Here is a 24,394-nt window from a genome sequence, read left to right as displayed (position 1 = left end):
TGTGCGTGCTATTAAAAAGTCAAGTAATATGAACTATTTACTCCAATTACAGTCAATCCACATCTCATTCCATCTAGTAAAAAAAGGTTCCATTTCCCTTTAATAAATAAAAATCCTTTATTTAAATTTGCACTGAAAAAGTTTCTCTGTCGACTTCCATGTGCGAGGTGTTATAATTTTCCCAAAAAAGTTTTTAAGCGATAAGCCAGCAAATGCGTCTCGCTTTCAAAGCTCGCGAAGGTGTCCTGCGCTTCCATCCGTTCGGTCTTGCGTGATTCCCAAGCCGCCGGCACCGCTCAACCGCAGGGGGAGAAGCAGGCGACTCCGGGAGCTGCGGGGGCGTGGCTCCCCGTGACCTCCCAGCCCCGCGCTCGTCTTCCGAGCTGCGCCGGCGCCGCGGTCGCTGCGTTCCCGCCAGCTGTTTTAAGTTTCATTTCCAACCGCGACTGCTGGCAGTTCCCCCTGGGGCCTCTTCCCGGAGCCCAGTCTCCCTCTGGGGAGCAGAGAGCGCCAGCCATGGCCTCGCGGCGCGGAAAGCCGACGGGAACAGCGTCGGAGGCGGGAGCCGCCGCCCCCAGGGTCTCGGCGGCGAGTGTGAAGGGCGCCCCGCCCGAGCCTAGCGAGTCCCCGGCCGGCCCCGAGGCCGCCCGGCCGAGCGCGCGGAGACGCGGCCCCTCCAGGGCGTCCGGGTCCCGGAGGGAAAAGAGCGGCTCGGACCTCCCGGAGAAGCCGCAGGTACGCGCGCGGGCTGCCCGCGCCGAGGACCAGGCGGAGGGTCCGGCGGCTCGGACCGGAGAGGTCGAGCCTCCCGCGGCCCAGGGGCCGCTCCTTCCGAGGGCTGGATCTCGCCGCGAGGGGACCGCGCGCTCCGCTCGGGAGCGGAGACCGCAGCCCGGGCCCGTGGAGGTCCCCGGCCCCGGCCCGCTGGTCCCCGTGCCCGGTCTCGGGCGAGGGGAGGAGGCGCCTGGCGCCTGGAAGCCCCGGCGGGTACTGCACAGGTTGAGGCTGAGCCGCCAGGAAATCTCTGCGGCGGCGGAGGTGGTGAACAGGATCGTGGACCACCTGCTGCGGAGACTGCAGAGCTGCGAGTCGGAGTTCAAAGCCGTCGCGCTGCTGCGCACGGGGAGCTACTACGAGCGCGTGAAGGTGAGCGCCCCGCGCCTCCGCAGCAGTTCCCGCAGCTAATACCCTCCTCCCACGCGTCCCTCACTTCCCTTCGGAAGTAACTCAGACTCTTGTTCTTTTGTGGCCTGTTTTGATTTCGCTTCCCATCTAGATTGTAAGCTTCGTTGCCACAGAATGTTTTACACAATTTTGAACCCTATACGGCTGCTCATTTTCTTGCTGTGGACTCAGTGATCCTTATTTTTCGCAGAAAGATGGTGTATGTATCGGTCTTTGAATCTTAAACTCTTTTTAGCACTGAAGACCACTCATTTAATTGCATCTAAGACTTCTTGAAAGCCAGGTGAGCGGAACTTACATTAGACTATCTGCCTTGAGCATGGTTCTTGTTACATAAATATCGATCAGTTCAATTATGTTGAGGGTCCAAAGGAAAGAGAAAGTTATTAGTTAGAACTAGAGAACAATCAAACATTTAGAAAAGTCTCTAATCAGAACCACTCTCCTTTCTATTTATTCTTTAAAACTTTTTATTTTATATTGGAGTATAGTTGATTAACAATGTTGTGTTAGTTTCAGGAGAACAGCAGAGTGATTCAGTTATACATATACATGTATCTGAGGTTGTTACATTATATTGAGTAGAGTTCCCTGTGCTATACAGTAGGTCCTTGTTGGTTATCCACTTTAAATATAGCAGTACCACTCTTCTTTTTAAAATCAAGTTGATGGGAAGAATTTCAATGAAATTTGTTTTATCTAAAATATGTATTGATTTTAAAAAACTGATTATAAAAGGTATATGTGTTCATTGAAGAGTAGACCCACTGCCTGCCCTCCACAGCACAGCAGTACCAACCCTCCATACCTCTTTGCTTAGCCTCTCTGATATTTGCCCCTGTTCCGTGTTGATGTCCCTGGAACGTTCAGAAAAGCATACAGAAGACCAATATTATTCCTGTTTATCTTATTCGCTGTTATTTTGGTGTATTTTCTTCTGTTATACACTTGAATTTAATGATTGGATGTCAAACTTTATAACTGATAAAGGGATAGACAAAAGACTTCTCATTAACTCTTTTACTTGGATTCATATTGACGCATTTCCATTCATGTATTTTATTGTAATATTGTCAAATTCTAGGTGACAATCTGGAAATTTTCTGTAGAAATTCCCTGTGGGATTGCCAGTTCGTAATGTTCCTTTTGTCCATCCCTAGCACCTCACCCCCATCTAAGCCACCACCATCTTTCACCTGAATTTTGCTTTTCCAGTCTGCTTATTTGCCGTCTTATAATTTCTCCACAGAGGCCAGAGGAAAGTTTTAAAAATAACAAAGCTGAAACCTGGCTTCTCAATAAACATGGTGGAATAAAATCTGAACTCCCTTCCAAGATCTACAAGTCCTTCCAGAATCTGGACCCTGGCCTCCTTTTCAACTTCATGTCACTCTTCCCCTTGTCCACATGGACCTATTTTTGCTCCTTGAGCTAAAATTTTAAAAGACTTGACAGTTCCAAGTTTGGAGAAGATGTGGAACAACTGAAACTCCCTTACATTGATGTTGGGAGGATAAATTAGTACTACCTGTTTTGAAAACTGACGGTTTTTTTTTCTAAAGATTTGCCTGTCCTGTGGTCCAGCAGTCCCACTCTTGGGTGTATATACAATAGAAACGAGTGCTCATGGCCACCCAAAGGTGTATGTAAGAATGCTCAAGACAACTTTGTAATAGTTAAACTCAGAACTATTTGTAGTAGTTAAACGTTGGAAACAACCCAAGTACTCAGCAGCAGAATAGGTAAATCTTTTTTGGTATATTCCATTAATTCAGTGGAGTACTGCACAGAATGAAAAGGAACAAAGTACCACTATAGATGTAATGATATAGATGAATCTCACAAACAATGTTAAATGAAAGAAGTCAGATATAAAGAGTAACTACTATGTGATTCAGTTTATATGATGTCCCCAAACAGGCAAACCTAACCTGTGGTGTTAAAAGTCAGAGTCCTGGCTACTTTTGGTGGGGGGTTTCAGGAGTGGCAATACTGCTGGGGATAGGAATAGGGCAATTTAGAATGTCCACAAGGTTCACTATCCTTGTTGAGATTCAACCATTTTTCTTTTTTTTTTCTTTTTTCTTTTTTGATTAAGCAATAATTTTCAGTTTACTAGATGAAACAGACTTGCAACACGGTCTGCATGAATCAACCATTTTTCTTGAATAAATCCTCCTTGGATTGTTGCAAGCCTTTGGTTAATTTACAGAGATCTGAAAAAGTTGAGTTTGACCATTTCTGCCCACTTTCTTGTTACTTTTATGGGAAGAGTGGATTTTCAGAGGCTTTTACTTCATTCCCTCTGACAGCACTTCAAGTGTTTGTTTCACTCTCATAGTATGTCTTAGTCAGCGTGGGCTGCCATAACAAAATATCATAGACTGAGGGGCTTAAACAACACACAGTTATTTTCTCACAGTTGTGGAGGCTGGAAGTCCATGATTAGAGTGCCAGAATGGTTAGGTTCTGGTGAGGGCTCTCATCCTGGTTCACAGACCGTCACCCTCTCTCTGTGTCTTCGCTGTGTTCCTCAGAGCATGTGTGCGGAGAGATAGCAATCCATCTCACTTTGTATACGTCCACCAATCCTATCAACTAGGACCCTGACTGCATGATCACGTTTAACCTTCATTATCTCCTAAAAGCCCTGTCTCCAAGTACAGTCACATTGGGAGTTAGGGCTTTAATATATGAATTTTGAGAAGACACAGTTTACTACACAGCACAGTACATCTCAAGTTTGGACTAGCCACATTCACATAGTCAAAAGACCTAGGGCTACCAGACACTGTGTTTAATAGTACAGTCCAATAGCTGTACTTGAAGTGTACCCCTAATGAGTGAAAGACTTGTGCATTTTTCATATAGGAAAATAATCATTTATTATAATTGTAATTATTGTAGTGATGAAGATTCTTTGAAGTTCTTATTTATTTATTTATTTATTTATTTATTTATTTAGCTGCACTGCACAGCTTGCGGGATCTTAGTTCCCTGACCAGGGATTGAACTCGTGCCCTCGGCAGCGAAAGCTCAGAGTCCTAACCACTGGACCTCCAGGGAATTCCCTGAAGCTTTTAAAATGCTGTGGTTCAAAGACACTAATGTAATTAGTGTGAGTTGGCACTTACACTCATTTGGGTAACTGCTAGCTATGAGGAGAGGGCCCTAGTTCAACTAGCCAGGAGGTAACTATACACATTTTTGAGACTAGTGGCAGGAGGATGGCTCAGTGTGTAGCTTGTCACATAAAAGATAGCACCTTAAAGGCCTTTAATTTTATCAAGCTTTAATCTCAGGAAAAAACGTACAGATTTTTGAAGCTTGCATATTATTTTAAATTATTTTTAAAAAAAGGAGTATAGAACCTACAAACTGAAACCAATAATATTCACCTAGCTCCACTAGTCTCAGTCCCAGGGGGTATAAATATTAGCAATCTTACTTTTCATAGTAGGATTTTAAGTGGAAATTTTCAGGAAAAAAACTGTAGTTCTTTGGAAAATATTCATAAGCAAACATCAGTGTTATTTTTATTATTTCTTAGATTTCTGCTCCTAATGAATTTGATGTTATGTTCAAACTGGAGCTCCCCCGAATTCAGCTGGAAGAATATCACAACAGTGGTGCTCATTACTTTGTGAAGTTCAAAAGAAATCCCAGAGGAAATCCTCTGGATCAGTTCTTAGAAGGGGAGATATTATCAGCTTCTAAGATGCTGTTCAAGTTTAGGAAAATAATTAAGGAAGAAATTAAAAATATTGAAGGTAAGATCTTTGACTTTTGATTCTTAAAGGTCTAATCATACCATATTGCCTCTCCTAATCTTTCTTGATCTCCCTGCAGCAGACTGTTGACTACTACCTCCTAGAAATAACTCTTTGCTCTTGATTTTAGTCTACTATACTTTCTAGGTATTCTTCCTAAATGTTGATTGACTCTGTTTTGTTTGTTTTTGTTTTTGGTTTGTTGGGGTTTTGTTTTGGCCACGCCATGCGGCTATGCGGTATCTTATTTCCCCAACCAGGGATTGAACCTGGGCCCTCGGTGGTGAAATTGCAGAGTCCTAACTGCCAGGGAATTTCTGATTGGCTCTATTTTGGCCTCCACTGAATATTCACTGAAATGCTGCCTGCACCACTGGGTATATGTGGTTGAATAAAATTGGTGGGATTCCCCTCTTACATTTATAAAAACAAGTTGCAGTGCATGCTTTGAAGGGAATAAACTGGGAGAATTGGTAGCAGTTGGGGTAGAGTGGGTGGTAGAGTAAGGCCTTGAGGCAGAAAAGAGCTTGACGAGCTCAAGAAGCAAAAAGAGGTCCACGTGACATAAAATGATGTAGAAGAAGTGTCCAGGGACCAAATTCTAGGAGAACTTGTAGATTCTGGAAAGGAGTACAGATTTTATGCCATGTTGATTGAGAAGCCAGGTTATAATTAGAGGTTAATGATTGGCTTTGTATTTTTAAAAATTTGCTTTGACTTCTGTGGAGATGATATTATAAGAAGGCAGTTGAGAGTTGGGCTTTGGATATGTTAGGTTAAAGATTCCTATGATACGTTGAAATGAATGTGTCAAGTATATAGTTTGATATGGTTTTGGAGCTCAGAGGATACATTTGGGCTGCATGTAAACATATAAATGGCATTGACAATGGATGAAACCACCTAGGTAGAGAGTGTAGATTCTTTTTTCATTAACTTAATGATTATTGATCATGTAACTGTTCTAGGTGTTTGGGATCTATGAATGAACAAATGGATGAAGACCCTCACCCTTCTGTACCTTATAATCATGTAAATGCGTACATGCATTTAATAACAAACGGAAAACATAATTATCTTGTATAGTAGAAAGTAGTAGGTCCTGTGGTGGAAAAGTATAGCAAAGTGAGAGGGTTCAGGAATGCTGGGGATGGCACTGGGGTAAATTGCCATGTTAAGTAGAGGGTAAGGTAAGAGGAGGATCCCAGTGGAGGTTGGGGAGAAGAGAGGGAGCAAGATGTGACTATGAGTATTTTGCAGGAGCGGTCAGTGTGTCCAGTGTTGCTGCCAGCCAGAAAGCCGTTGGATTTGGTCTTTGGTTTGTTTTGCGGGGGTCGTTGGTAACTTTGACTTAGCAGTCTCAGTGGAGTCAAGAGCACACAAGAGAGAAGGGCAGCATGTATGGCAACTCTTGAGAAAGTGTTGGGTGCGAAGGAAGTAGAAAGATGGGTAAGTGTGGGGAGGCAGCAGACGCAGCGTCAAGGGAGAGGTGTCCTTCAGAATGAGAGACACTGGAGCCCTTTGTATGCAGATAGGGATGACCCAGTAGGGAGGGGGAGGCCACCGGTGCAGAAGAGGGGGCAACTGAAGGAGCAGGGTGAGAAGGAAGGGATGCAGAGACCATGTGCAGGGTGGCCTTTGGAAAGTGGACAGACACTTCCTAGGTGGTAGTAGGACAAAAAGAGAAGATAATGGGTAAGAGGTGGGTAGGATTGTGGATTTAGTGACAAGAAAATGAGGGTATGCACTAGGATTTTCTCCTTAGTCCCCTGTCTTCTCTCCCATTGTTGTCCCTTCCAGAAGTCTTATCTGGGAGTGGTCTTTAACTACTCCTTGTACACCTCACATCCCAAAGCCAGTATCTCTCATCTAGAAGCCTCTCCTGAATTTCTGGCCAGCTGCTGAGTGACTATCTCCTGTTGGGGGTCCCATAGGCACCTAGAGCTCAGTGTGTCTGAAGTGAAGTTCATCTCAGCCCAGTCTCTCTTCCTCCTGTCGACTCTGTGTTGAAGAGTAGACTCAACATCAACCATTTCACAGGCTAGAATTGTGGGATGGCCTCCCAGACGCCTACTTTCTTTCTTTTTTTTTTTTAAGAACTTTTATTGAGATACAGTTAACAGACAATAACAGCATATATTTAGAGCGTACAACTTGGTATCCCAATCTTCCAATTTGTTCCCCCCCAACCCTCCCTGCTTTACCCATTTAGTGTCCATATGTTTGTTCTCTACATCTGTGTCTCTATTTCTACCTTGCCAACCGGTTGATTTGTACCATTTTTCTATAGTCCACATATATGTGTTAATATACGATATTTGTTTTTCTCTTTCTGACTCACTTCACTCTATATGACAGTCTCAAGGTCCATCCATGTCTCTACAAATGTCCCAGTTTCATTGCTTTTTACAACTGAGTAATATTCCATTGTATATATGTACCACATCTTTTTTATCCATTCATCCGTTGATGGACATTTAGGTTGCTTCCATGTCCTGGCTATTGTAAATAGTATTGCAATGAACATTGGAGTGATTTCAGTTTTCTTGAATTTACCAGCACTTGATTTATGACCCAAAATGTGATCTATCCTGGAGAATGTTCCATGTGCACTTGAGAAGAACATGTAATCTGCTGTTTTTGAATGTAATGTCCTGTAGATATCTATTAAATCAAGCTGATTTATTGTGTCATTTAAAGCTTGTGTTTCCTTATTAATTTTCTGTGTGGATGATCTGTCCATTGGTGTGAGTGGGGTGTTAAAGTCCCCCACTATGATTGTGTTTCCTCTTTCATAGTTGTTAGCATTTGCCTTATGTATTGAGGTGCTCCTATATTGGGTGCATATATAATTATAATTGTTATCTCTTCTTCTTGGATTGATCCCTTGATCTTTATGTAGTGTCCTTTCTTGTCTCTTATAACATTTTTTATTTTAAAGTGTGTTTTATCTGATAAGAGTATTGCTACTCCAGCTTTTTCTCGATTTCCATTTGCATGGAATATCTTTTTCCCTCCCCTCACTTTCAGTCTGTTTGTGTCCCTAGGTGTGAAGTGGGTCTCTTGTAGACAGCATATATATGGGTCTTGTTTTTACATCCATTCAGCCAGTCTGTGTCTTTTGGTTGGTGCATTTAGTCCATTTACATTCAAGGTAATTATCGATATGTATGTTCCTTTTACCATTTTTTTAACTGTTTTGTTTTTGTTTTTGTAGGTCCTTTTCTTCTCTTATGTTTCCCGCTTAGAGAAGTTCCTTTAGCATTTGTTGTAGGGCTGGTTTGGTGGTGCTGAATTCTCTTAGCTGTTGCTTGTCTGTAAAGCTTTTGATTTCTCCGTCGAATCTGAATGAGATCCTTGCTGGGTAGGGTATTCTTGGTTGTAGATTCTTCCCTTTCATCACTTGAAATATATCATGTCACTCCCTTCTGGCTTGCAGAGTTTCTGCTGAGAAATCAGATGTTAACCTGATGGGAGTTCCCTTGTATGTTATTTGTCATTTTTCCCTTGTTGCTTTTAATAACTTTTCTCTGTCTTTAATTTTTGTCAGTTTGACTACTATATGTCTTGGCATGTTTCTCCTTGGGTTTATCCTGCCTGGGACTCTCTGCGCTTCCTGCACTTGGGTAGCTATTTCCTTTCCCATGGTAGGGAAATTTTCAACTATAATCTCTTCCAATATTTTCTCGGGTCCTTTCTCTCTCTCTTCTCCTTCTGGGACCCCTATAATGCGAATGTTGGTGCATTTAATGTTGTCCCAGAGGTCTCTTAGGCTGTCTTCAGTTCTTTTCATTCTTTTTTCTTTATTCTTTTCCACATCAGTGATTATCACCATTCTGTCTTCCAGGTCACTTATTCGCCCTTCTGTCTCAGTTAATCTGCTGTTGGTTCCTTCTAGTGTATTGTTCATTTCAGTTATTGTGTTGCATATCTCTGTTTGTTTGCTCTTTAATTCTTCTAGGTCTTTGGTAAACTTTTCGATCTTTGCATCCAGTCTTTTTTCAAAGTCCTGGATCATCTTCACCATCATTATTCTGAATTCTTTTTCTGGAATGGTGCCTATCTTCTCTTCATGTAGTTGTTTTTCTGGTGTTTTATCCTGTCCCTTCATCTGGTACAAAGTCCTCTTCTTTTTCATGTTCTCTCTCTTTCTGTGGCTGTGGTTTTCAGTTCCACAAGATGAAATACTGCTGATACTGCTTGATACTGCTGTCTGCCCTCTTGTGGAGGAAGCTAAGAGGCTCGTGTGTGCTTCCTGATGGGAGGGACTGATGGTGGGTAGGGCTGGGTGGGTGGAGCTCAGTAGAACTTTAATCTGCTTGTCTGCTAATGGGTGGGGCTATGTTCCCACCTTGTTGGTTGTTTGGCCTGAGGCGACCCAGCACTGGAGCTTACAGGCTCTTTGGTGGGGCTATTGGCGGACTCTGGGAGGGCTCACGCCAATGATCACTTCCCCAAAGCCCTGCCACCAGTGCTCCTGTCTCCTCGGTGAGCCACAGCTGCCCCCCACCTCTGCAGGTAACCCTCCAACACCAGCAGGTAGGTCTGATTCAGTCTCCTATGGGGTCACTGCTCCTTCCCCCTGGGTCCTGGTGAGCATACTTTTCTGTGTGCCCTCCAAGAGTGGAGTCTCTGTTTCCCCCAGTCCTGTAGAGGTCCTGCAATCAAATCCCGCTGGCTTTCAAAGTCTGATTCTCTGGGGGTTCCTCCTCCCGTTGCTGGACTCCCAGGTTGGGAAGCCTGACGTGGGGCTCAGAACCCTCACTTTAGTGAGTGGACTTCTGTAGTACAACTGTTCTCCAGTTTGTGAGTTACCCACTCAGCATTTATGGAATTTAATTTTAACGCGATTGCGCCCCTCCTACCATCTCATTGCGGCTTCTCCTTTGTCTGTGGATGTGGGGTCTTTTTTGGTGAGTTCCAGTGTCTTTCTGTCAATGATTGTTCAGCAGTTAGTTGTAATTCTGGTGCTTTTGCAAGAGTGGGTGAGCACATGTCCTCCTACTCAGCCATCTTGATCCTCTCTCCCCTAGTTTCTTACTTACCTCACAGATTCAATTTATCCACCAGTTCTATTAATTTGAATCTCTTTAGTTGCTTTCACTTCTGCTACCTGGGTCTTTTTTAAAAAAATAAAAATTATACATATTCAAGGTGTACAACATGGTGTTTTGATGTACATAGTGAAATAACTACCACAGTCAAGCTAATTAACATATCTTCTCACATAGTTACCCTTTTGTGTGTGATGTGAGAGTACCTGAAATCTACGCTATTAGCACATTTCCTGTATACAGTATAGTCTTTTTTTTTTTCTTAGTTGTGGTGCACAGGCTTAGTTGCTCCATAGCATGTGGGATCTTCCTGGAGCAGGAATTGAACCTGTGGCCCCTGCATTGGCAGGCGGATTCTTAACCACTGCGCCACCTAGGAGGTCCCAGTAGTATAGTCATATTAACAGTCGTCCCGCTGTATGTTAGATCTCTAGACTTACTCGCTCTACATAACTGTAATTCTGTACTCTTTGATGAACATCTTCCCACTTCCCCCACCTCTCCACCCCTGGTAACCTCCATTCTGCAGTCTGCTTCTACGTATTTGACTTTTTTAGCTTCTACATATAAATGAAGTCATGCATTTCGCTTAGCATAATGACCTCCAGTTTCCTCCATATTGTCACAAAAGGCAGAATTTCCTTCCTTGTTAAGGCTGAATAATATTGCATTCTCTGTACATGCCACAGTCTCTTTACCCATCCCTCCATCAGAGGGTACCTAGGTTGTCTCAGTATCTTGGCTGTTGTGAATGATGCTGCAGTGAACAGTGCTTGCTCCCTGTTCTCGATGCTCACTGCCTCTCTACCACAAGCCCCAACCTGCTGGGTTGGGCTGTTGCTGTGGCCTTTTTCTTTTCTTTTCTTTTCTTTTCTTTTCTTTTCTTTTCTTTTCTTTTCTTTTCTTTTCTTTTGTTTAAGTTTGGCTGCACCACACAGCTTGCAGGATCTTAGTTCCCCGACTAGAGATTGAACCTGCATCCTAGGCTGCGAAAGCGTGGAGTCCTAACCACTGGACTGTCAGGGAATTCCTGCTATTGTCTTCTTAATTGCTGCTCTCCTCCCTGCTGCTCATCTGGCCTGTTCTGCAGGCTTCCCTCCAAACTGCCATACATAAATTTAAATGAAAATTTAATCCCAGCACTCCCAAACCCCAGAGTCTTCAGGGGCTCCTCATTTTATATAACAGAATCTTGATAATACCCCCACCCCATGATGGGTATCAATAAATACTGGTTAAACGAGTAAAAACACTGCCTCGTGGGTCATTTTCTTCTTTGGAACTAATTTTCATCTTACACTTAGTACTTATGGCTCTCCAGTTATAGTTATGTTATTTTCCCTGTGTTTTCAGAGAAAATTGGATTAATAAGCCCTTTCTTCCTTATTGTATGTTTAAACAGATACAGATGTCATTGTGGAGAAGAAGAGAAGAGGGAGCCCTGCAGTAACACTTCTGATTAGGAAACCTAAAGAAATATCTGTGGATGTAATCCTGGCTTTGGAAGCTAAAGGCAGCTGGCCTGCTAGCACCCAGGGAGGCCTGCCCATCAGTAACTGGCTTGGAGCAAAAGTTAGGAACGATCTAAGACGACAGCCATTTTACCTGGTACCCAAGCATGCAAAGGAAGGAAGTGGTTTTCAAGGTATCTTGAATATGAAGGGTAACTTGAAGACATCCATATAAAAGAGTTATTAATGTTACGTACTAGGGCAGTGAAAGATCCGCTGGCGCTGTTGGCATTTCAGGAGTCATCAGGCTAAATACAAGATGGGAATTTGATGAGAGATCGAATTGAAAAGGGCAAAATTGTAATAGTAACATCAAATACTCAGCTTTAAAATGTCTACTAGGCCATGTTCGATTGTTGTTTTTGTTTGGTTGGTTGGTTTTTTATACTTCTTTATTGGAGTATAATTGCTTTACAATGTTGTGTTAATTTCTACATACGACAAAGTGAATTAGCTGTATGCATACATATAACCCCATATCCCCTCCCTCCCACCCTCCCCATCCCACCCCTCTAGGTCATCACCAAGCACCAAACCCATCTCCCTGTGCTATGCAGCAGCTTCCCAGTAGCTGTCTATTTTATAATTGCTAGTGTATGTAAGTCAATAAAGCAGTACTGGGCTTGGAGTCAGACTGCCCTGGATCTGAATGCTGAGGCTTCTTCCCTTACTAGCTGTGTGGTCCAGGGCTCGTTATCAAGCCCCTCTAAACCTGTTTGTTTATTTGTATATGTGGGTTAATCAAAGCTACTTGAAAGATTCTGGAAAGATAAAAATGAGGCAGTGTGTGTAGAATCCCTAGTTCAGTTAATGGCAGTTATATATTATTAATGTTATCACCAGAGCCTAGACTGTTGTTCCAGCCGTATTTCTCTCTTTCCTTCATCTTCTTCCACTCCTCCCCATGCAGCTGGCAGATCTTCTTTGCAGCCTCAGCTGCAGCTGGGCCCAGAGGTCAGGTCTCCTCACCTGTGTACGTTGGCGTCCTGGGTCAGGACAGGTTTTCAGGTGGTGCTCTTGGGTAGCATTCAAGTAGTGAGAACTGGGCTGAGTTAGTCTACAGATAAAACTGAATAATGGTGTTATTTTCTCAGGTGGTAGAAAAAAATTTGCTGGTTATTTTCTTTTTCTCTCATAAATTATATAAGGACTTTTGGTACCTACTACTGCTAGACTCCATGGAAGATGAAGGAGACCAGGAAACAAATGAAGCCAAGATATAAATGAGTATTGCTGAACAAATCCCAGAAATCGTCCATCATGCTTTGTTAGTTCGATGGCTTGTTTTGTGGACACACATCGTAACCTTATATTGCATATATGTAGAAGTCATTTTCTGCAAGAAAAGTCATTTATAAGAGGGAATTACATATATCATTATTCACAGTTTTGTAGAAGGAACATGACTTTCTGCAGAGGGGTGGCAGTCCTGAACAATTTCTAGAAGGGCTACCCCAAGGAGCCCTCACTGCATGTGAGACAGAAATCTCAATGTGACCCATAGCGCCCTCTTGCTGGCCCTTTGCCAGCTACCGTGGGGACAACTGGGAGACACATCAGCCTAGAGATGAGGAAGAGTCCTTCAGTGGCCTTGTAGCTATACAAAGGCCAGTGTTGTTGGGTAGTTCCTCATATCCTTGCATAAGATGAAAGTGGAGGCTGATCTCTGTTCTGTTACCCTTGGCTCTTCTCTGTCTCTCCTTATTCCAGATTGTCTATATTCAGGCAAAACCCTGCGGGTGTGTATCTGAGTGACTGGACAGAGGGGCAATGAAAATAATGGTACTAGATTGGAGGCACTTATATCAATAACACCTGTTTTAGCTTTTCTTTTTCCAAATGTTTTATTAGAAATTTCCTGGTCTCACAAGCTATATTTTAAAAAATATAATTTGTTTGATTTTTAATCAAAAATTTTAAATTTGTTTTTTAATCTTTCTACCTATCTGTCTACTTCAAAATAATAATACAAGTATTGTTACCAAGAGTATAATTATTTTTAAAGAGTAAGATTTCCTTGCAGTTCTTTTTGTTCTTAAGATAAAAAGACAGTCAAACTATTAAGTTTATTTTTTTGAATTTAAAACTTGAAACACAGTTTTTTTTGAAATATATAGTTTTTATTACACTAAAAATTATACAAACATTAAAATACAAATTCTTTCAAACTGGTAATCATCCATAGCTTTTGCTTTATCTAACAAAAGGGATTGAATGTCAACTAAGTACAAGTATCATTATGTATAAAATAAACCTAGAAGATATTTCTTTGCATTATAGATCATTTTCAGAATGATGCTTTCTGAGCATGGCAGGGACTATATATACATTTCATCATATTTCTCAATACCTCATGTCAAAGCATATATGCAATAAATACTAAAATAGAAAAAAAAATCAATAAAACTACAATATTCCCTGATATCTAAACTATCTGTGCAGCATTTAAAATTCATTTAAATATTAAAGTTATTCATCAATTTCAATTCTGACATTCCAATCAATGAACATGCAAAGCTTTATTTTAAAAAATAATAATTCATACACTGTTGATGGAAGTGTAAAATGGTACAATCACTTTGAGAAAAGGTCTGGCAGTTTCTTAAGAAGTTAAACGTATATCTTCCCTAATCCAACATTAAGTCCATAACACATTTATATAAGAATATACATAATAGCCAAAATCTGGAAATAGCCCAGAAGTCCTTCAGAAGATAATGGATAAAGAAACTGTGGTATATTTGTAAAATGGAACACTACTCAGCAACAAAAATCAATGAACCAGTGATAAGAGGCTGGATGAATATTAAAAACATTAAGACAGGTGAAAAGAAACAGAAACAAAGGGTCTATACTGTATGATCTCAATTATATTAAGTTGTAGAAGAAGCAATACTTATCTATGATTTTTTAAAAAAATTAGAACAGAGGTTGCCTGTAATGCCAAAATCACCTCCATACAGAATTCACTGATTTGCATTCCCATGGCAGTGTATGAGAGCACCCATTTCATCCTCAGCTTTATCAACAGAACTCATTAAACCCTTTGGAATTTTTGCCAATAATCCAAAAAGAGAGAAGTGATATCTCAATGTGGTTGTTTAAAATAAACTTTTAACTTTAGAATAGTTTCAGATTTGCAGAAAAAGTACAGAGATAGTATAGAGAGTTCCTATATACCACATACCTGCTTCCCATTATTAGCATCTGACCTTAATATTTGTCACAATCAATGAACCGATATTCATGTAGTCTTGTTAATTAAAGTCCATACTTTACTCAGATTTCCTTGGTTTTTACCTGATGTCCTTTTTCTGTTCCAAGATCCCACCTAGGACACCACATTGCATTTAGTCGTCATGTTTCCTTAGCCTCCTCTTGACTGTGACAGTTTCTCAGTCTTTCCTTGTTTTTGATGACCTTGACAGTTTGGAGGAGTACCAGTCAGATATTTTGTGGAACGTCTCTCATTTGCCATATGTCTCATGTTTTTCTTGTGGGTTAGACTGGAGTTCTGGGTTTGGGGGAGGAGGACTGCAGAGGTGAAGTGCCATTCTCATCACATTACATTAAAGGTACATCGTGAGTATGACTTAGCACTGCTGGTGTAGACCTTGATCACCTGGCTGAGGGAGTGTTTGCCAGGTGTCTCCAGTGTTAAGATCTTCTCTTTCCCCCTTTCATATGGTGCTATTTGAAAGGAAGTTACTGTGCACAGCTCACACTTAAGCTCACCTCTTTAAGACCAGAATATTTATATAGACCATTTGCAATTCTCCCACGTGGGAGATTTATCTCTTCTTTCCTATTTATTTATTTACTTAAGTCATATCAGTATGGGCTCATGGATATTTGTCTCATATTTTGGGCTATAATTCAATACTGCTTTCATTTTGTTGCTTAAATTTTTCCAGCTTTAGCCTTTAGGAGCTCTGTAAGTTGGCTCCTGTGTCCTTTTGACATATGTCCCATAATCGTGGGTTTTGTTTTGTTTTGTTTTGTCTTGTTTGCAGCACTAACTCACTTTCTGGCACTACAAGATGCTCCAGGCTCATCTTGTATATTTCCTGCGTCAGTCCTAGAATCAGCCGTTTCTCCAAGGAACACTGGATCCTTTTATTGCAGAGTGTGCTAGAACCATGATCTGGGTGCTTTGTGTGCTCTGCTACTAGGGTGTCATCCCTCTCAGCTGGAGGAGCGAGGGAATATATGTATGTATACTAACTCCAGGACACAGTTCTGTATACATATATGTATATCTATATCTATATACATATACATCAATGCATATACATCTATGAAATATACATATGTATACTAACCCCAGCACAGCTCTATAGGTATTTCTATATGTCGCCACTGTATCTGTATGAAGTGATATGTAAGTTCATACTGATGTCTCTAACCGTAATCCATTACCACATGGATCATTCTACCTTCTCTCCTTGCTATCTGTAACCTCTCATTCCAACAGTGAGAAACCTGGCTTCCACCCTCTGCCACCCACCTACTCCAGTGTTCCTTGTTCAGTTCCAGTCCACATGTATGGATGGTTCAGAATTGTAAACCCATTCCCCCGTGTGCACAGTGCATGTGTGCAGTTACTTTTGCCTTCAGTCTTACCCCATTTCCAAAGTAACTTAGGTCAACACCTCTTGCCCCCACCCTGTTCAGGGAATTTGTGTCATACATTTGTAACACAGTTAAGAGTCCCTTTGCACAGTCTGCATTACTTCCTGAGATCCCTTGACCTTCTAAATGACTTTTCAACTTTGCGTACGTTAAGGTTCACTCTTTGTGCCTTGAAGTTTTGTTTGTTTTGACAAATGAATTGCATCATTCATCTACCATTACATAATATCAATAGTTTCACTTCCCTAAAAAGTCCCTATACCTCACTTATTCAACCCTCCCCATCCCAGACTTCTGGCAACCACTGATCTGTTTCCCATTTCTGTAATTTACCTTTTTCAGAATGGCATAAATGGATTTATAGATGGATTTATACAGCAGCAATGAGCACACCTATCTCTGTGCCAGCTTTTCCATATATTTATTGTCTGTATATTGTGTAGGTTTTATTATATTCTTTATTCTGTCCCCCCCAAATCTCTGTCTATCCTTGAGCTATACCATATTGTCATACATAATGTGGACACTTTATAAGTCTTGATATCTGCTCTCCCACTTTGTCCGTCTTCAAGAGTGTTTTAGATATTCTTGACCCTTTTATTTTCATAAAAATGTTGTATCATCTTGTCAAGGTCCACAGAAACATTTTTTTTGGAGTTTTGATTGTGAGTGCGTTGACTCTATAAATGAATTTGGGAGATTTGATATATTTACAATAATGAGTCTTCTAAGTCATGTGCAGGTGTACATCTCCATTTATTTAGATTTCCTCTAATACTTTTCAGTGAAGTTTTTGAATCTTCTTCACAGAAATTTTAAATATCTTTTGTTAGATTTACTCCTAGGCAATTGTAACTTTTTATCATGAAAAGTTTTAAACCAATAGAAAAGTAGACTGAAGAATATATTGAACTCACGCATACCTGTCACCCAGTTTCTTTTGTATTTTCTACATATACAGTTATATCATCTGTCAGTAATGATAGCTTTGTTTCTCTCTTTCCAGTGCTATAACCCGGTTTTTCGTTCTCTTACTGTGCTTGCTAGGACAGCCAATGCATGTTGGACACAAATGGGGATAGCACACAGCCTACCTTCCTGATTTCAAAGAAAAAACTTCAACTTTTTACATTAGATTATCATGTTGCTGTGTTTTCTTAATAATCTACCTGTCATCAGATCAAGTTTCCATCCACATTTAATTTACTAAGAGGTGTTTTCTTTTAGTGATGAATGAATGTTAAATTTTATTAGCTGCATTTTCTGTTTCTATTGAGTTGATCATATGTTTCTCCCCCATTCTGTTACTGTGACAGATTATATTGATTGATTTTTAAAATTATAAACCAATTCCTGGTATTAAAACCAGATAGTGATAGGATAGTCAGAGCTTAAAAGAGCTATCCATGGTAAAACTTGGGGAGAAGAAGGAATTGATTCTATTCTTAAATAAACTCCCCAAAAATAGAAAAAAAGGAAATGTTCCCTGGTTCATTTTACATGAATACCAAAACTTGCAAGGACAGTATAGAAGAATATACAAAAAACTTCAATCAATTGAAATTATTATTGAAACAAAACATCAACAGACTGAATTTAGCAATATGTGAAAGGTAATACATCTTACCATGGCTAAATGTATTAAGCTCTGAGTTCTCCCCCCAACTTTTTTTCTGTCTTGTTTTATCACTTGCTTTAGTATGTTGCTTGTTCAAATCACTTGTTTTGAAATGTTGTAATCACATTATGTATCTGTTCAATTCTTTTGGTCTATCTCCCCGTAGAAATTTTTCAGAATGATGTTTTAATGAAGGAAATCACTTAAATATTGTGTTGTTTATATATGGATGTTTAGGTAAAGTGCTTTTCTATTTTTCTTTTGGAAATTAAGAAGAAACATGGCGGCTGTCCTTCTCTCACATTGAAAAGGACATTTTGAAAAATCACGGAAAATCTAAAACATGCTGTGAAATTGATGGAGTGAAATGTTGCAGGTAACCTCCTTATTTTGCGAAATGACAGATTCTCAACAGAATGCTTAGTTCTTTGTTGACTCCATAGTTTAAATCTGAGGGTGCTCATTGCTGGGTTGAGTCCTGGGGGCAGTGCATGGCTGGATTGACCCGGAGTATTAGAGTATAAGCATAAAACCAAGGAAACCAGGTCCAAGGGACTAAGGAGAGAGTGTTGTTAGAAGGCAATGCTGGAACTTCCCTGGTGGTCCAGTGATTAAGACTCCACGTTCCCAGTGCAGAGGGCCGGGGTTCAATCCCAGGTCAGGGAACTAGATCCCACGTGCTGCAACTAAGAGCCTGCATGCTGCAACTAAAAGATCCTGTATGCAGCAACAAAGATCCTGCATGCCGCAACTAAGACTTGGCACAGCCAAATAAATAAATAAATAAATAAATAAATAAAAAGACGGCAGTGCTGGGGAGCATCCTGAGCCTGGATTATATGGATGTGGATGTATGAAAGTAGGACAGAGTGAAGGGTGTGATCACTCGTCATGACTAGCCATGACAATTGGATTTGCCTTAGAGTTCTGGTTGCTTCAAGGTAATGAATATTAATATTGCATAATGGGAGGAAACCAAAGGACCACTCTTATTGGATGCTGGTGCTTGCTTTGAGATGGTTTGGCTGTGTCAAAGGCCAGGGACTGACCAGCCAAATTTGAAACAACACTAAGAGATGGGTAATTGTTTTTCTTGGTGGCGTGCATACCGTAAAGAACTGAGCTTGAAAAGGAATCATTCGAATTTCTAGAGTTTTCTGGAATAAGGATCACAAAAGTTAAAAGTTAAAACGAAAATGCGCAACGTGCAGGCATAAGAGGTTCTTTAAGGCTTCATATGCAGGCTTTGGAGCAAGCATTAAGAAAAATATATTGTTGATTAGGCTTAGTTATTTGATAAACATTAAATTTTGTCAACTACTAAGTAACTGGATGATTAATGTAAATCAAAATAAGACAAAATCAGTTTATAAAAATTAAAACAAGATTTTTCTAGGTACTAAATAACTGGATGAATAATATAAATATCTGTCAATTTCATGTAGTTGAATTAATCCTGATAGAATAAAATATTTAAGATAGGAATGGGGAAGAGGGAAGGAAAAAAAATATTTTTGAAACTTTAAAGCATATATTTGAAAAAACAGATTTTAGGATGACTCTGATTATTTTATTTATATATATTGGGTTGGCCAAAGGTTTGTTCAGTTTTTTCCATAAGATGGCTCTAATAGTGCTTAATGGTCTTTAACCTCATTTGAAACAATTTTGTTAGATCGTATTGTGACAGCTGTCATATCAGAGTATGTTTAAAAGAAAATATATCAGATTTGGTTAATTTTTGTGTATCTATTTTAATACTGAAGATGGAATTTAAAAAGCAACATTTTTGGCATATTATGCTTTATTATTTCAAGAAAGGTAAAAATGCAACTGAAATGCAAAAAAAAGATTTGTGCAGTGTATGGAAAAGGTGCTGTGACTGAATGTGTCAAAAGTGGTTTGCGAAGTTTCATGCTGGAGATTTCTCGCTGGATGATGCGCCATGGTCGGTAGACCAGTTGAAGTTGATAGAGATCAAATCGAGACATGTATTGAGAACAATCAACGTTATACCACCCGGGAGATAGCTGACATACTCAAAATATCCAAATCAAGTGTTGAAAATCATTTGCACCAGCTTGGTTATGTTCATTGCTTTGATGTTTAACTTATGGGTTCCACATAAGTTAAGCGAAAAAAACCTTGACCATATTTCCACATGCGATTCTCTAATGAAAATGTTTCATTTTTAAAACAAATTGTGACAAGTGATGCAAAGTGGATACTGTACAATAATGTGGAACAGAAAAGATCATGGGGCAAATGAAATGAACCACCAATCAACCACACTAAAGGCTGGTCTTCATCCAAAGAAGGTGATGTGTATATGGTGGGATTGGAACAGAGTCCTCTATTATGAGCTCCTTCTAGAAAACCAAATGATTAATTCCAAATAGACCAACTGAAAGCAGCACTCGATGAAAAGCATCCAAATCAGTCAACAGAAAACACATAATCTTCCATCAAGATACCGCATGTTTCTGTGATGACCAGGCAGAAACTGTTACAGCTTAGCTGGGAAGTCTGATTCATCGGAAGTTCTGATTCATCTGCTGTATTCATCAGACATTGGCACCTTTGGATTTCCATTTATTTCGGTCTTTACAAAATTCTCTTAATGGAAAAAATTTCTATTTGCTAGAAGACTGTAAAAGGCATCTGCAACAGTTCTTTGCTCAAAAAGATAAAAAGTTTTGGGAAGATGGAATTAGGAAGTTGCCTGAATAATGGCAGAAGGTAGTGGAACAAAACAGTGAATACATTGTTCAATAAAGTTCTTGGTGAAAATGAAAAATATGTCTTTTATTTTTACTTAAAAACTGGAGGAACTTTTGGTCAACCCAATATCTTTATTGTTTTTTTGTATCTTTATATGTATTATAATATCCATATTGTTTATTATATCTATATGTTTTTCCTATAAGATGCCTAAAGTTCTTTGTGGAATGAAGCAGGTTGTAAAGAAGTAAAAATAATTGGTTTTCTTTTTTTATTCAACAGGAAAGAGTGTTTAAAACTAATGAAATATCTTTTAGAACAATTGAAAAAAAAGTTTGAAAACCGAAAGGAACTGGATAAGTTCTGTTCTTATCATGTGAAAACTGCCTTCTTTCACGTCTGTGCCCAGGACCCAGATGACAGTCACTGGCACTCCAAGAACCTGGAGCTCTGCTTTGATCACTGTGTGACGTACTTTCTTCAGTGCCTCAAGACAGAGCAACTCGAGCATTATTTCATTCCTGAAGTCAATCTGTTCTCTCGAGACCACATTGACAAGATCAGCAAAGAATTTCTGTCAAAGCAAATTGAATGTGAAAGAAACAATGGATTTCCAGTTTTTGGTGAATTTTGAAATTATATTTTTAAAAAGAATCAGGAATTAGAGTAACTTTATAATCATTGAAATGTGTCACAGCAATGATTGACTAAAATGAATGTAAGTAATTATTCAGCTCTCAGTGTGTCTTCATAAACTCTAATCAGTGTAAAAGGACAGATTATCCTAGGAAAGAGATTATTCAAAGAATAAAAAGCAAAGGAGTATTTAAAATATACAAGCTTTACCAGAGTGGATTAAGAAGGAGGACAAAATACATATCACCTCAATTAAATTCATCAGGCACTTACTGAACACCACTCCTCCCCTGGCACAAATGTGTAGGAGGAGGCAAGAGACGCTGTTAGAAATGATCATTGCCTCTGTGAACTGGTAGGTTTTGTTTAACGTACAAATATATTTGGAAGCAATGTCCTGTCCTATGTGTTAGGATAGGTAAGAAGGAAATGAAAAAATAAGTTCTGCATGTCCCAGGAACTTCTCAGTCTTTTACAGAAAAATACAGGATACTTTACTACACGTGGCTGAATATAAAACATAATTTTATTTTATTTTCAGTAATACGTATATATGTATTTCTGAAAAGGCAGTACACACACGGTACAAAACTCAAAGAAAAGGTTATGAAGTAAAATGTCACCCTCTCTCCTCTGCACTCAGACAGCCTTCAACTTGAGGCAGTTGCTGTTTGTTAACTTTTTCCTGTTCATGTATTTTGCACATTTTCTTATTGGCTGTTTTATTGTTTTCTCATTGTCATTTTATTTTGTTGTCATTCTCATATCATGGATAACTTCTCTGTGGATTGTCTGTACCATTTTTTGTGTCTTCTAGTGAGCAAGGTTTTAAAATTTAAATTTTGAATTTATCTGTCTTCTTTATGCTTGTGCATTTTATGTGTCTTATTTAACAACCTAATGTGTTTGAACACACTAGAAATTGGACATTTGGAGGACAACATATGGTAAATAAATAGAAAATTAGGCAAACAAAAAAAATCCAAGCTACTTATAACTCCAGGAAAAAATGAGTGTATGCAAGAAAAGAAAATTAATCATAGTCTAACTTGAGAATATTGCACAACTGTAAGTATTTATGAAGTGAAAGTAATATTATAACTATTGACTATTAATCTTATCAGAATTATGATTAGTTACATGGAGAGGATAGGGCAACAGCCTGAGTGCTTGTGTGTGACAGTGGAGGTAGAGGGATTTGGACTATGTTAGTTTCCTACTGCTGCATAACAACTTAACGCAAACTTAGTAGCTTAAAACAATACACATTTATTATCTCACAGTTTCTGTGGGTCAAGATTCTGGGCATGGTTCTGCACAGGGTCTCACAGGGCTTCAGTCAAGGTCTCAGTTGGGGCTGCAGTCTTATCTGAGGCTTGACTGGAGAAAGATCCACTTTTATTGGCAGTATTCAGTTTCTTACAGTTGTAAGGCTGAGGACTTCAGTTTCTTGCTGACTGTTGTCCAGAGGATGCCCTCAGCTGCTAGAAACTGCCTTCAGTTCCCTGCCATGTGAACCTCCCAGCACTGGCAGCCCACAACATGGGTGGCACTTCAAAGTTGGCAAGGGAGGGAGGGACTCCAGTAAGAGGGTGCAACAGTTGTATTTAACATAATTACATACACACAATCATGTACATCCCATAACCTTTACCATATAATTGGTTGGCAGCAAGTGACTGGTTCCACTCATGCTCAAGGGAAGGGGAATCAATTAAGAGTGTTATGTCGGTTTAAACAACTGTATAGTTAGGGGGAAAACAGTCCCCACAAGACCACTCTCACTTCTGACACCAATTGTAGTTTCAAGAGATTCTCCAAATCATTCTCAGGCTTGATAATTCACTATAAAGACAGAACTCAACTGAAACCAGTATATTCATGGTTACAGTTTATTACAGGGTAAGGATATAGGTTAAAATTAGCTAAGGGAAAAAGCACACAAAGCAGAGTCTGTGAGGGTACCAAACACAGATGTCTTCTTCTTTTTTCCCTGGGGAGTCATGGGTATGTTTTCTCTCTTGGTATCAATGTGTAACAATACAAATGGAGTATTGCCAACCAGGGAAGCGCACCTAAGCTTCAGTATTCAGAGTTTTTATTGGAGCAGAATGGTTGGCTGGATTTAATGCTGTTTTTCAGTTTTGGTATCAGTTATCCTAGTTTTGTGAGTTGCAGAGTTTTCCATCTTTTCCTTTTATTTCAAGAGGGTATGCCGGATTTAAAAGCCATTGATTACCTTTCCTGTTTCTTTTGTTTTATCTATTCAGCTTAACGACCTGAGTTAATCTTGGTAATTTAGGAAATAGTCACACTTGTGAATTCATATTTGACATATGATACAGTGTTCTTACTAAAGAATCAGCTGTTGGTTTTCAGTGAACTCTGTATTTTCTAATTCATTAATGTCTACTTTTACCTTTCTTCCTTTCTTCTATCAGTCTTTCTATCAATAATACCAGGAAACTATTATTGCATACATGAATAATGTAAGATTAGGTGATGAGGGCCTAACTGATTATACACAGATATAAATACTAAATGTTAATATGAGTAATTATCTTATAGGGAACATAAAACTGTACACAAAATTATAAGGGAAAGTAGGGGAACATGATTAGTCAAAGACGCTTTCATAGAAATGAATTTACCTAGGATTTATTTTAGCATAGAGCAGCTAAAATAAATATGCTGTTGCATATTTTGACCCCATGAAATCCTTTCACTGTTTCATTTCAGAGTAGGTTAAGTATATAAGAAAAGTACTAAGGGACTTCCCTGGTGGTCCAGTGGTTAAGAATCCACCTTCCATACTACAAGGCTACAGTGATCAAGACAGTATGGTACTGGCACAGAAACAGAAATATAGAATCAATGGAACAGAATAGAAAGCCCAGAGATATACCCACACACATGGGCACCTTATCTTTGACAAAGGAGGCAAGAACATACAAAGGAGAAAAGACTACCTCTTCAATAAGTGGTGCTGGGAAAATTGGACAGCTACATGTAAAAGAATGAAATTAGAACACTTCCTAACACCATACACAAGAATAAACTCAAGATGGACTAAAGAGTTAAATGTAAGTCCAGACTCTATAAAACTCCTAGAGGAAAACATAGGCAGAACATTCTATGACATGCATCAAAGCAAGATCCTTTTTGACCCACCTCCTAGGATAATGGAAATAAAAAATAAATGGGACCTAATGAAACTTAAAAGCTTTTGCACAGCAAAAGAAACCATAAACAAGAAGACAACCTTCA

At 39.6% G+C, this 24,394-nt stretch overlaps 1 protein-coding gene across 1 annotated transcript; it reads left to right on the top strand.

Moving 5' to 3' along the window:
* Positions 1-252: 252 nt before the first annotated feature.
* CGAS (cyclic GMP-AMP synthase) lies at positions 253-21,943 on the top strand. Its single transcript, XM_057740359.1, has 5 exons — positions 253-1,146; positions 4,736-4,955; positions 11,412-11,654; positions 18,044-18,146; positions 20,774-21,943. Exons 1-5 carry the CDS (start codon positions 517-519, stop codon positions 21,123-21,125), a joined length of 1,548 nt encoding a protein of 515 aa, XP_057596342.1. The 5' UTR covers positions 253-516; the 3' UTR covers positions 21,126-21,943.
* The last annotated feature ends 2,451 nt before the right edge of the window (positions 21,944-24,394 follow it).

Source organism: Hippopotamus amphibius, chromosome 6 (assembly GCF_030028045.1).
Source record: "Hippopotamus amphibius kiboko isolate mHipAmp2 chromosome 6, mHipAmp2.hap2, whole genome shotgun sequence".
Lineage (NCBI taxonomy): Eukaryota > Metazoa > Chordata > Mammalia > Artiodactyla > Hippopotamidae > Hippopotamus > Hippopotamus amphibius.
Note: the sequence above shows the minus strand (reverse complement) of the source record. Positions and strands in the feature narration are given on the sequence as shown.

Coding starts and splice junctions, on each gene's coding strand:
- CGAS (XM_057740359.1), top strand. CDS start 517: ATGGCCTCGCGGCGCGGAAAGCCGACGGGAACAGCGTCGGAGGCGGGA. Junction 4,956..11,411: donor AGAAATTAAAAATATTGAAG/GTAAGATCTTTG, acceptor ATGTTTAAACAG/ATACAGATGTCATTGTGGAG. Junction 11,655..18,043: donor GGAAGGAAGTGGTTTTCAAG/GTATCTTGAATA, acceptor TTGGAAATTAAG/AAGAAACATGGCGGCTGTCC.